We start from the raw sequence: 13,399 nt of genomic DNA, 5'->3' as shown, positions 1-13,399 counted from the left end.
ATGGTTTCCTGCAAAGACGCATTTTAAATGCGCTGAATCAACATATTACACGGATCACATTCAAAGTGCAGTTATCTGGGTTTTCAGAGCGTCTACTACAAAGTCTATATTTAGTTGTTGTCATGTGTCGACAGCGTCAGCTGGTATCCTGCTGCAGGACACGCCTCTGGGCTGAATGGGGTCCACCGTGCGTAAAGTCCGACCTGCCGCGGGACCCAAACTTTTACATGTCACAAAGTTTTTAAAATACGCTTTCATTCGACATCACTAGCTGGTTTATGGGGGACTACGTGCAGCGATGACTCGCGAAGAGGATCTCATCCGGATTGCAAAAAAACTGGACAAGATGGTGTCTAGAAATAACACGGTGAGACTATTTTGGCAGCCACAGGTGGCGCGTTGTCCTGCAGCCGCGTGTCGAGCACAAGGCCTATAAGCGTCTCTTCAAAAACGTTTCCTTTTCGATTGAGCTTTAATATGTGCGCGATTTCTTTTCCCTCGACGTGTTTTTTCGGAGGCTCTGCAGCAATGTAACACGATCTCGGGCTGTGCTGTAACAAACGATCAACAGGTGTTTGGCGCACACGTCGTTTCTGTCACGGATTCACTCTTTACACGAGAGGGTCAAGTTTCATCTCCCTCTCGATTTTCTCCCCCCCCCCCCCCCCCCCCCCCCCCTGCATGTTACTGCAAAAGTATAGAATTTGTTCCGCTAAGTGCGGCGGATAGTAAACAACGGGCCTGCGGGTTAAGGTCGTGCTTGTGTTGTGACTGAATCTGCAGACGCGACATTTTCATGGCGCTCCTGCACAGTTAGAGAGCTGCAGGCGGCAGTAACTTCTAGGTCACGATCAGAATACACTCCCTCCAAACAGCTCTTCAAAGGCTGCAGGGAAACCTTTTACGAGTTAAAAAGAAAAGAAAAGAGAGAGAGTATGTAAATACAACACAGAAACATGTATTTACATTGTTATTGCATATGTTTAAATAAGCAGACAAATAGATACACGATCTGTCCCACGATGTGAAGAAACATGTTTCTCAGCCGACTGTCATAACTCGGATTAGAAGTAGCACTGATGTTTCCTGTGTTGCTTTGAGTACAGGAGGGCGCCATGGACCTGCTGAAAGAACTCAAAGGTTTCAATATGACACTCAAACTTCTCCAGGTGAGCTCAAAAGTAAAGTTTTATAATTGCTATTCGACCATACACTTGCACAAGCATCTCAATCGTGGCTCTTTAGATTTGTCAATCCGGAATATTCTCCCACTTCTCTGTGTTGAATAATGTCTCCACAGTTTATTGTTGTGATCAAGTTTTTAATTTTTGTGGCATTTTAATGTTTTGTCATGTCGGGTGACCGTGATCGTTGACCGTAGTCGTTTGTGTTTTTTGTCAGGAAACGAGGATCGGCATGTCTGTGAATGGTATCAGGAAGCACTGCACAGATGAAGAAGTAATTGCCCTGGCAAAGGTCCTCATAAAAGACTGGAAGAGACTTCTGGGTAATGGCAGTGATTTATACACACACAAGATTTACAGATCTGTGAAATTGATGTTTGTGCAATAAATGCATCAGCAGTCAGAATGTTTTGCTCATGCTCAGATTCTGGCCATTCTCACTCCGAGAAAGCAGCTGAAATGAAGAACGGTTTGGACACCGACAAAACCATGACGTCTCCCAGCAGCTCGCCCTCAGAGACACAGAGCAGGTCAGTAGTTTTGTAGTTGTTACACAGAAACTTCACAGATGCAGTCGATGACATCCGTCACCGCTCTGCTTCGTTTTCTTTCTTGCCTACTGTCAGACCCTCAGAAGTGGCTTCAAATAGCATATTTCCACTTATTTCTACATTTGTAGGTTTTGAAAAAGAGCCAGACTCCAGAAAATATCAACAGCGCTCTATGAAAGCTACTTAAAATTTAATAGATGATATAAAGCGCTGAGAAAGTTTGCTGGAAGCTATAACGTATCAGCCGACACACTATTAAATTATTCATCGTGTCAAGATGTTCTTAAACGTTAAGTAAAGACAGTTTTTCCTTACGGTGGGGACTCTTAACTGCTTTGTTGTTCAATCCTCATCGTGTAAGTAGCATTGAAATGTCACTTTGAAAGGAGAACTTTCCTCCTGACAGCCATAGATGCCTGTAACGCTGACTTTGCATGAAAAAAAAAAACCCATTGCAAATTGTCTAAAGGCAAGGCAAGTCAAAGAAAACTCAATTAAATATGAAATTTGATTCTGCACTGAGGTGATTGTTATATGGTCGATTCTCAAGGTAGTCACAGCAAAAAAACTCTGAAAGTGATGTCCCCTAATGAACTTTCTTTTTTTTTTAAATTCTATTTTTTGGATGAACAGTTTTCAACAAAAGCGCTGGCTTCTTTTCTAAAGCTCCATTCACTGGGCGGGATGTTTCTGCCATTTGAATTGGAGTGATTTCAATGTCATCTGGGGTTGTTTCAGAGAAACTTTTAGAGAGCATGTGTCTGATTTTATCTCTGCTTCCACCATTATAAGTACATCTGTCTGAATAGTGCAGAGGGGGGAAAAAAACCCAGACATTTGGGCCCTAAACAGATGTAAAAATTCTACTTTCCTTGTTTGTGTTAGTCACAGGAGACTGGATGTCCCAGTGAAAAACAACTCAGAACCTGACAAAAAACAGTCTGATACAAACAGAAAAGAGAAACTGAATGATGACCACAAAATCAAAAAGAGGCAGAGTGAAGACGCCAGGGTTGAAAAACACCAAGAGGACCTACAAAGTGAGAAACACGTACAAGAGATCCAAAATGAGAAACAAACACCTGCAGAAAATCCCGAGTTTGAAATGGAAAACACGAAACAGAAACCTGTGCAGGACCCACAAAGTGAGAAACGGAACCGGCCAGAACAGAGGAAAGAAAGGCCTTTAGAAAAATCAAAAAGGAAAAGACACATGGAGGAGCTCAGGAAAGAGAAACCGCACGAGGAGCTGAAGAGACACAGCTGTGTTGATGACACGAAGAAGGACAGATACAGAGACGAAAGCAGACATGAGAAGCCGATCAACACCGTTCAACGAGAGCGAGCACCATGTGAAACCCAAAAAGAAAAAGCTGCTGAAGTCCACAGGCCCATATTTGAAAGGTGAGAAGGCGGCGGATTCAGAAGCTGCTTGTTGCTCTTCAGAATGCTGCAGTCAGGCCTCAGATTGAATTATTCATTCCAGGCGAGGAGTGCTGGACAGCAGTGTTCTGTATCCCACCCGGTTCCCCTCTCCTCCTCGCCCTGCTCGCCCTGATTTACCCGTCAAACGCCCGTCTTTGGACGTGAAAAAAGACAGGTCAGGCGTCCCGCCACTGCTGCTCCGGCATGACGGTGTGTGACCTTCTGGCGTACACTGACATTTGTTCTCACAGTGTGAAAACTGGACACGTGGCCTCAATAACAGGATACCTGCTGCTCATAGTGCATGCTCATAGTGCATGGTGTGATGAGTCGTCTGCTGTGCCTTTGTGCCTCACCAGCATGTGTCACCAGCCTCTTGCATGGCTCTGATCTGTTCTCTTGTGACATGTGCTCAGGAAGGATGGTAAAGACTCTTCCTCCCGACAACCTCGCCCCAGACCAGCCTCTCCGCAGGCAAAGAGACCGTCAGTGGAAGTAAAGAAAGAAAGGTCAGGAGTAGTTTGGTGCATGCTTGGGAAAATAAAATGAGAGGATTTAAACTAGGGAGGCTTTTCTGAAACGGACTCAAAACAAATGCTGATTTTCACGTCAGGAAAGTTCCACCGGACCCAAATGCTCCGATCGCTCCTCTTCCATTTCACCTCCATCCTCCTCCTCAAAGGTCAGGCTCTGTCGGCTCTTCTGCATGCAGCGCTGTGATATTCACACTTGTGACGCTCAGAGGTGTGTTTTCATTTAGAAAGGAGCCTCCTGACCCCAATGCTCCTCTTCCGCCACTTCCTCTCCACCTCCACCCCCCTCCTCCTCCTCCTCCTCCTGCAAAAAGACTCTCTCTGGATGGGACAAAGGAGAGAGACAGGTCTGGATTATATGAGTTCTACTTGCAGACTGCATGTTCTCACGACCTGGACGTGTCCTGGAAAATAACCACCGAACTTCACGTTGGAGTTTCCCTCTGTGCTTTAAATCCTTGTGTTGTTTGCCACAGCAGGAAGGCATCAACAGACTCCAAGCCCCCTCCGGAGAAAAAGCCATCAGATCACGTTAAGAAAGACAGGTCTGGGATCTGGAAATGATTTGGTATTTCAGTGATCCATGGCAAATGTTGCCGTTTTTTTTTTTTTTTTTTTTGCTCGATCTGAAGGATCAGTGGCCCAAGTTTGTGATGGCTGTTTGTTCAAAACAGTGCAGCTTTGTATTAATATGTCACCATCTGCATTCAGACATCAGTCTGTTGGTTCCAAAGCTGTTTTCTCCCCGCAGGAAAGATTCGGTGGAAAGCAAAGTGACTAAGAAACACTCAGACGAGGCAAAAAGAGAAAGGTGTGCAAGTCACAGCATGAAAATGAATGTTTAAAGTGCCAACATTATTAAAACTGGTTTCTGTTGGTTCTCAGCGCACGAGGATATGTGCTAATTATATTGATCCTTCCTGGATTAGGATCAGAATCACATGCAAATGTTTCCTTCTGTCAGGAAAGATTCCTCTGACTCTAAGCCCCCTCCTCCCAAAAAGCCCAATTTGGAGGTGAAAAAGGAAAAACCCAGGTGTGCAGAAGCCAGCAAACACACTCCGCAACACGACATGAAGCTGAACGTGTATCTTGTTTGTTCTTAAATAAAGCGAGGGTGTCGGTGTCCTATTGTTCCAGGAAGGACTCTCCTGACTTGAAACACGGCCAGCCTGTGAAGCGCCACTCGTCCGACTCCAAACCTGAAAGGTAGGGCTGGAAACTCGGACACTTTACCGCGAGTAAAACGTCAAACCCGCTTCTGACCCATATTGACTCAATGCATGTCGTCACTCAGACGGGAATCCACGGATGCAAAGAGGAGCAGCTCGCCGCCAGGAAAGAAGCTGACGGGTGAAAGGTAATCAGGAGAGAGCTGTGAACAGCCATCGTTTAAATTAGTTTCATGTGAAAAAATATTCATGAAATGTAAATGACTTGAGTAATACTGAATTATAGGAGAGAGTCTCACTCCTCCAAGCCGCCGCAGCCCGGAACTCTACAGAGGAAACCCTCGACTGACAGCGTTGAGAGGTATAGGAGTTCTCATACACTATTTAACACATAGCAGGGGGACTGCGGTTGAGTAATGGATTCATAATCCACTGATAATTCGGCCGATTAAAAAGGGTTTCAAGATCTCATATCGCACTCGTCTGACTTTAACATTGAAGAAGGACTAATTGCTAAATTACTGTTAATGCCACAAATCGTACTCTTAGGCCCTCCTCTCAAATCAGACGTTCCGTGAGCATGAAACTTTCTTTTTAGCAGATAAGTTCAGGTTTGAACTGAAACACTGAACTGCAGCGACATGAGGACTAATATGTTTTAGAATACAAAAAGAGTTTGATGAATATTTGTAGATAAATTGATGATTCACGAATTAAAGATTTAATTAAAGATATTCTATTCACACAACCATCTTTGATAAATCTCTTCAGATGACATCAGACAATAATATATTATTTGTCGTGGGTTTTTTTTTACAGAAAAGTTAAAACTGAAGCACCGAAGACTCCCACCACGCCGACCAGCCCGATGTCTCCCGGCTTCAGCTCCCCCGGGGGTCCGCTGTCCCCTCACTTGGCCACTGGAGACTCCATAAGAGACAAGTGCATTGAGATGCTGACAGCCGCTCTGCGCACAGACAGTGAGGCTGAGATTCATCAATAATAACATCCTCTGCTGAACAACTTGCTCATCAATGCGGTCTGTTCTCAAAGGGCTCTTTGTATTTTCTGTTCTTCATAGATGATTATAAAGACTTTGGAGCCAACTGTGATGGCATGGCAGCAGAGCTTGAGGATCATATCCTTTCAGATGACTTATTCACTATAATGACTGGTTTCACTAATCCGTATTTCTTTCATTAATATACCGAATGAGAAATTGTTACTTTCATCAGTGAGCCGGCGCTCGTATTATTCGTCCTTTACAGTGTGAAAGCACATATCTACCAGGAGATAAAGGCCACTGATATGAAGTATAAGAACAGAGTGCGCAGCCGCATCAGCAACTTGAAAGACCCAAAGAACCCGGGGCTTCGCAGAAATGTGCTCGCTGGAAGCATTGAGTTAAGGCGCATCGCCACCATGTCTGCTGAGGTACCAGTGTGCCGCCAACGCGCCGAACTTCCTCTTGTGACGCACACACGCCTCACGTTCTGTGTTTCACTTCACCTCAAGTCATTTCTCTCCTGCCTGTGGTCCTTTTGTTCAGGAAATGGCGAGCGACGAGCTGAAACAGCTGAGGAACGTTCTCACCCAGGAGGCCATCAGAGAGCACCAGATGGCCAAAACCGGTGGAACCAGCACCGACCTGCTGCAGTGCGGCAAGTGCAAAAAGAGGAACTGCACTTACAACCAGGTAAATGGGCTCATCCTGTATGGTCACTTCCAGCTTTTAATATATAGATATATTTTTTAATGTAATAACAGTTACAGATCGCATCATATTTTTTGATAAAAACACATAAATTTTTTTTTTTTTTTTACAATATCTGATGATTTGGATTAAACTGCAGGACTTTAAAAGCTTCTTTAAGACACCAAGTAAGAAATTTTGCCTGATTAGAGATTTTTTTTATCAAAAATAAGATGCAACTTTGGGCAGTTTGACACTTTAACATGTTTTTGTTACATATAAATAACCTTCAGTCTTTTTTTAAGACTTACCCTAAAAAGTGACAAACATATAACAGGCGAAAAAGTAGTTGTGTAAATATATTTGAAAGCAAGAGTGTTGGAATGAGCTAAATCCAACACTTCAAAAAGGGAACCATAAAGGGTTAAACGAAAACCGTGCTTTTAAAGGTGTGTGTGTGTGTGTGTGTGTGTGTGTGTGTGTGTGTGTGTGTGTGTGTGTGTGTGTGTGTGTGTGTGTGTGTGTGTGTGTGTGTGTGTGTCTATTTGTAAGTCGGGCTGTAATTGTGGCTGCTCCTGTTACTGAAAGAGGATCGTATGAGAAAAGCTTGTCTGGCTCTTATTGTATTATAATGAAAAATGACCCACGATGCTCCGGCGATACATCAAACTGGATATTGTATCAATAAAAACTGGTATTGTGTAACGCAATGATATCGAAGAAATAATTTGCTCCCTATTATGTAAAAATATAGCCTCTGCAAATAAAACGTTTTTCCTTTGTTTAATGTCATACTTGGAAGTGAAAAATCCTTTCTGTGTGTTAAGGTGCAAACACGCAGCGCTGATGAGCCAATGACCACATTTGTTTTGTGCAATGAGTGCGGCAATCGCTGGAAGGTGGGTCCTCTCCTCTCGCTGCTGTGTGCCTCAATAATTCACTGCCTTTTGTTGTTTGAGTGACAACATTTACTTTCTTTTCTTTACATTTCAGTTCTGCTGATGCCTTCAGGGTGAAACAGCTTTTTTCTTATTTTTTTTTTCTTCTTTCTTTTCTGAGCAAACTGGCGTGCCTTGTTTTCTATATTGTCGGGGAGGGAAGGTCATGAAGTATTGTAGCCAGTGATTTTAAAGAAATGGTGTTCTTACAATTTTTACTTGAAATTTTGAATTTTTCAGTGTGCGTTCATAATCAGGTTTTGCTTTGTGTAGATTCGACGACTGAACTTGAGTGTCAGTTTGATGACCGAGTCATTAAATCAGTTCAGTAGTAACTCACCTCTAATGATCATGGTGCCGTCACAGTGAAGTGACTCATAATCCATTTAGCCTAATATGTCATGATGCAGCTCTTCACTCTGTACATATCTGATTCTAATAAAATTGCTGATACTGTTGATGTGATGTCGTTCACTTGTAACTGCATTATCATGCGAGATGATTTACATTAACATGGCTCATGTGGTACATAACCTTTCGAGGCTGCTTGTTTTAACCATTTTAAAAAGAAAATTATTTTCAGAGTTAAATACTACACTGAAACGGAATATTAAAGAAAAATTGCATATGCACTTAATGTGTCGTGCCATTATGTACATAGTAATATTCATCCTTTCATCTTCTGTCCCAGTTTATTCACTTCAAAGCTGAATCCTGCTGGTCACAGGAACATTTAGTGTATTTCAATAGGCTGCAGCAAGTGTGAAAGTTTTCTGTTGCACCACTTAAAGCAAACAGTAGGTGGCAACAATCCATCAGGTCTCTGAACCTGGCCACCATCAGTGTTTGCACAATTAAAATGTTTTTCTCACAGGTTGACCACCATAAAACACTGTAGACGTGTTCGTTAATATCCATCCAGGAGGCTGGTCAAACCACCCAGAGCTTCTGCGGCAATCACAAAACTGTTTACCAGCACTTTAAGAGCGAAGCCCATTTCCTGGTCATAAACATATTTGTTCCTTTGGCAACATGCAATTTATCTTCCAATCATCCTCTGTGTTTAAGTACATTCATGTGTATGTAAACACTATTGTCAGATGTGCAGCTTGTTTTTCAGCAGAAACCGAAGCAGAAAGCTTCCCAGCAGCCCTCTGGCTGAGTGTCCACCATCTGGTTTCCTGTAAGCTTAAACTGCATTCATTTACTACTTCTGCTTCATTTTCACCATTAAAAGTCCTCTGATGTGCAGGCCAAGCTCAGAAAGCCCAATCAGTCATGTTTATTTGACATTAATGTTCACGTCCACTCGTGAGCCAAAAATAGCATCCAACCACAAATGTATGTGCTGAATATCGACTTAATTTCAATTATGAGTGCAATTATTATCATATATTGAGAAGTCACAAAGAAATCCTCATGAACCAGCCTCTCATCGAATGTTCTCATATAGTGAGAAATGTAAATCTGCAAATTTGATCTGTAGTAATTTGTTCATGGGTTTTACAACGTGCTCGGACCTTTTCCCCTTTGTGGCTGCTGCTTGGATCGGTGACCTTTGCTTTTCCAACAGATGGTGAATATCTACGTGAGAACAAAAGCTGCACAAAGAAAGAAATCTCCAAAGTACTTTCAACATAAGTTAATGTTCTCATTAAAGTGCAGATTCCTTTCATGCAAGTTTAAAAGCACAGTGTCGCTGCACAGTGCCTTTTTTTTTTTTTTTTTTTGTCCAACCAACTTTTCCATCTGGCCCCTGACAAAAAGTTGTGTGTTTTGTGTGTACCGCAAAAACCCTTCACACAACAACGTGTATATTTGAATCAGAAGTCTAACAGGCAGCAAATCCATCCGATGGAGTCGTAACCCCCAAAAGTCACATTGAAATATTGAAGGCAATCATTACAAAAGGTTTTGATATTTTGTCTGATTAGGTCATAATTAAGTTGGAGCAATCCAGGGTTAATTACTAATCAACATAATTAACATACAAATTTCTTTTGAATTAATAGAACTCCAATCTATTGCATTATATAATTTACTAATGTTGCTCACACTTTTTACGTTTTATTATGTTAAAGGTCTCATTTTCAATGTACACAGTTTTAATTGCCCGCATTATGCTCAATTAGAAATCATATGAAAACATGCAACCTCAGTGAAGAATTTCAAATCCAGATTTTAAATGAAATATTCAGATCTTCCTGTGTAATCCTTCAATTTGTGATTACGCCCATCCTGTAGGCTTATATTAGGAAATTGCCAAATATTGGACATGGTTGAGGTAAAGACCAGGATTTTTTTTAAAGATTGGTAGGATCGATCTAATCCGTCGTCCGTACTGCATCATTAAATTCAGGATTGTGAGGCGCTCTAGCTGATCCCAGCTAACAATGGAGCAAGGGAGAGTACATCCTGGACAGGATAGAGAATCACACATTCTCTCCTTCACACCTCGGGGCAATTTAAGCTCACCGATTGACCTCACATGCATGTTTTTGGACTGTTTGGGGACCAAGAGTGCCAACCACTGCCTGCTTACTTGCAGTCCTGCGAGTATATATAGATACTTTATAGACAGTCTGCAGCTGTCACACTCAAGTAGTAAAGCTTTTTCTTCTCTCTCCGACAATGAATAGTATTTCCAGCAATTTGTTGTTTCCAATCGGGATTTCTTTTCAAAATTAAGGAATAAACCCCTGAATTCAGGATGTAAATCAAGCCTTAAAGTCCTGAGACGTAAAGAAATGACGGAAGCATTAAACCATTTCTGGATTTTAGGAGCACAGTGACCATAATAACTGGAATGGAGGAGGTGTGAAGCCAGGGGGGATTTTTCCTGGATTTGGCTGTCCACTTGACAAGAGTAATCAAAGGAGCAATATCTTGACTCAGGTGAAGTGGTGGAGGCGATCAGAGACTTGGAATATTCAAACTTTCTCTGTAGCAGTTGACAGATCGGCTGTGTTGTGAAGTTACATTTAATAAGCAAAGTAACTAAATGAAAGACCTAACCTACATGTATATGTCAAATACTCTTTAATTATTAAAAAGGTGTCTTTTCTGAGCTTACTGTGAAATGCTGAGCGCAGTCGTGTTGTGAAACGTTGGAATTCTTTGGTCTTTTGCATCTCTGGGATTCAAACCTTCACTTTGTTGTTATCACGTTTCGATTTAATGGGAAACCACTTCAATTTTATTTAGGAACGCGTAAACCGTGTATAAAATGAAGATATATTTAAAATTCTTTAGAATAACAGTGTATTTTATACTGTTTATTTTCCAGAAAAACTTGTGGAAAGGCTTTGTATATTTATGTGATCTCCAGCAGAAGCAACACGTGAGACTTATGGCCGTTTCTTTCCCTCTGACGTGACTTTTCACAAGAATCCATAGGCTACACATATGGCCTGACCACGTGAATCAAAGGCCCTCTGTGATGTAAACTCAGTAGAACTGTTGCAGTCTTTCCCGGGAACGTGTCAGCCAACCTGTCAGTCACATACATGCACATCACCCAATCAGATATCTCCAGTGTCCTTCAGGGCACGCAGACCTCAGGAGTCAACGTGACTGTCAGTCAGCATGAATTTAGCTCACAACTCACCACAACATTTGCACATAATTACATCACTGTCAGCGGAACGTGTATATTTGCTGAGATATTTTAATATCATGTTATTAGTAGCTTAAATGCGGCACAATTCAACAAGCTCTGTCTTGGAAAAACTACATATGAAAGCTTACACCCTGCGCCACTCATTCTGCTGATGTATCGATTTCTCGTCATTTGACTCTCATCACTTATTTCTCTGACCAGGAGACGTCTTGCTGTCGTGTTGTTGTGATGAACTTGTGTCATTTGTCTCTTGTTAGTTCATGCAGGCTTTATAAATGGAAATAAATGAGACTTGAGAGTGCATGCAGCTTTCTCTGCATAACACAATCAGAGAAGCAATTTGACGTTGGGAACGTTCCACCTTGCAGCCATAAATGTGCCTCACACAGGAATAAAGTCTTGCAAGCCAATTCTTTACAGTCTTTAGGTTAATGTGAAATGACGACGGCGACCTGCTGTTGCTGCCATTTTAGTTAATGACATACGCGAGTCGAGACAGGAGTCTCAGCCTTCACACCGAGCAGTAGTCATTCTTGAGGCCATGAAGCTCCATATTGGGGGGAAAAATAATTGCAGAATGAAAGAAATAAAGTAAACATTACATTGCAACCATCTAACGACTCACGGATCATATTGTTTTAGTACAGCTGGTAGAAATAGTATCAAAAGTGGAAAATCTGGCTTACGGTGGAGCTGATATTAAATATTCATGTATTGTTGCTGGTAACAAAGACCAACGCAAAGCCTCATTCTCCAGCATCGCTTCACGACAGAGGCCAAAAGTCAAGATATACTGGGGTCAAAGATAATAATAATAATAGGTCATGGGGAAAAATGGCATTAAACCGGAAGAAAGTTTGCTGCAAAGCAGTAACTTTCAGTTTGTACATCTGACTGAGTAAGACAAGAGCTAATGAAGGCAAAAGCCTGGAGTTGAAGCTGTGTATTCTGTTTTTTCCTTCTCTTTTCCCTGCTCATGCAGCAGAACTTAAAAGCTGTGGTGCTATGCCAACCGTCTGCAGGAAAACATTATCTCCCTGTGAAACATTTCAATTGGTAACCTCTGTGGTCTCTGAAGCATTCAGACTGTCTGCACCATTTGAAACTTTGCCATCCCTGAACTCTGGTACCCCGGCGCAGGTCTTTCAACCTCTTCAGCCGTCTCATCCTCTGGAAAGCTGGTGAGACTCTGCAGGTTTTGAGCGCTCCGCTTCAGGTGGTGTTCGTTTGGATATCAGTCCTATTCAACCAGCAAGCCAGTGCAAAAACACTCCCGGTACAATACAGCAAAACCTGCTCTTCTTCTTTTTCTTCTTTTTTTTTAAAGGGGGGGGATATATTTTAAGCAGCTAAAGATAAATGGTTACAGTCATCTCAGGGCTGAATGTTTTGAGACATTATCAGAAATTGCAAGTGGGTGAACAGTATTAGTGTTGCACCTTTACTGCTGCTGTGGCTGATGAAAGTATCTTGGTTGAAAGTGTTGAATAATGTGTAATCCAAACTGCCTCATTCAGAGTCTTCTGCTCTCAAATGAAAAAAATAAATAAAAATCTGTGGGTCTGCGATGAAATTCATTTGCTGTTTAGAGATGCCACACCCATTGTGTCTTTTGATCCACACCAGCCTCAGGTCACTAGAACTCAAGGGGATGTTAAACCCCCAAGCCAAGCTGTCTTTTTCTGCACTATAGAGGCTAAATACTGTATTTGCCAGGAGCCATGTTTGTATTAAACCTGGTATTTGTGTAACAGTTTCTGGAGGTGTTAAAGGGCTCTAAAACCTGACCTGACCTTGTTTCACCATGTTTAGCTCATTCACTTTAGTACCACTCTGTGAATTCCATGTAAACATCATAGTTGAGGCTATTAGTTGAAGTCTATAGAAGGTCTGTTTCCATTGAGGATTTGGAATATGAAAGCTCTTTGGAGAAAGGTCATATTTTTATGAAAGAGAGTCAAGGGAGTGTTACTTAAATAGCAGTAGATAAAATATGCATGCTTTTTTTTTTAAGACTGGATGAAATAACCTGGACCAGGTGAAAGCCCAGTGGTCTTTCACAAAAGACTTGAGGACAAACCACATTTGGATCTTGCAAAGTAGTTTGTGGACTTTCCTGTCTTTTGTTGCACAGCAATGGCATCCTGCCAACATGTGAAATCGAACATAAATCGTTTAAACGGCTTTATATTGGTTGTGTGACAGCAACACAGCCCACAAATATATACAAGATAAAGTCAAATAACATTATGGCTTTAGAGGCAGAAGATGAATAATAATAATA

General features: G+C 41.8%; 1 protein-coding gene across 1 annotated transcript; it reads left to right on the top strand.

Moving 5' to 3' along the window:
* The first annotated feature begins 129 nt into the window (after window positions 1-129).
* On the top strand, window positions 130-8,128 carry tcea3 (transcription elongation factor A (SII), 3). The gene is made up of 21 exons (XM_080471837.1): window positions 130-367; window positions 1,107-1,169; window positions 1,402-1,507; window positions 1,609-1,714; window positions 2,621-3,139; window positions 3,222-3,335; window positions 3,577-3,669; window positions 3,774-3,842; window positions 3,921-4,040; window positions 4,170-4,238; window positions 4,445-4,504; window positions 4,658-4,729; window positions 4,834-4,902; window positions 4,991-5,053; window positions 5,152-5,226; window positions 5,685-5,845; window positions 5,947-6,003; window positions 6,145-6,299; window positions 6,415-6,561; window positions 7,386-7,457; window positions 7,552-8,128. Exons 1-21 carry the CDS (start codon window positions 299-301, stop codon window positions 7,558-7,560), a joined length of 2,268 nt encoding a protein of 755 aa, XP_080327963.1. The 5' UTR covers window positions 130-298; the 3' UTR covers window positions 7,561-8,128.
* Window positions 8,129-13,399: the final 5,271 nt, after the last annotated feature.

The sequence above is a fragment of the Lipophrys pholis genome (genome assembly GCF_963383615.2).
Source record: "Lipophrys pholis genome assembly, chromosome: 9".
Classification (NCBI taxonomy): domain Eukaryota; kingdom Metazoa; phylum Chordata; class Actinopteri; order Blenniiformes; family Blenniidae; genus Lipophrys; species Lipophrys pholis.
The sequence above is the reverse complement of the archived record's forward strand: the minus strand, read 5'-3'. Positions and strand labels throughout refer to the sequence as shown.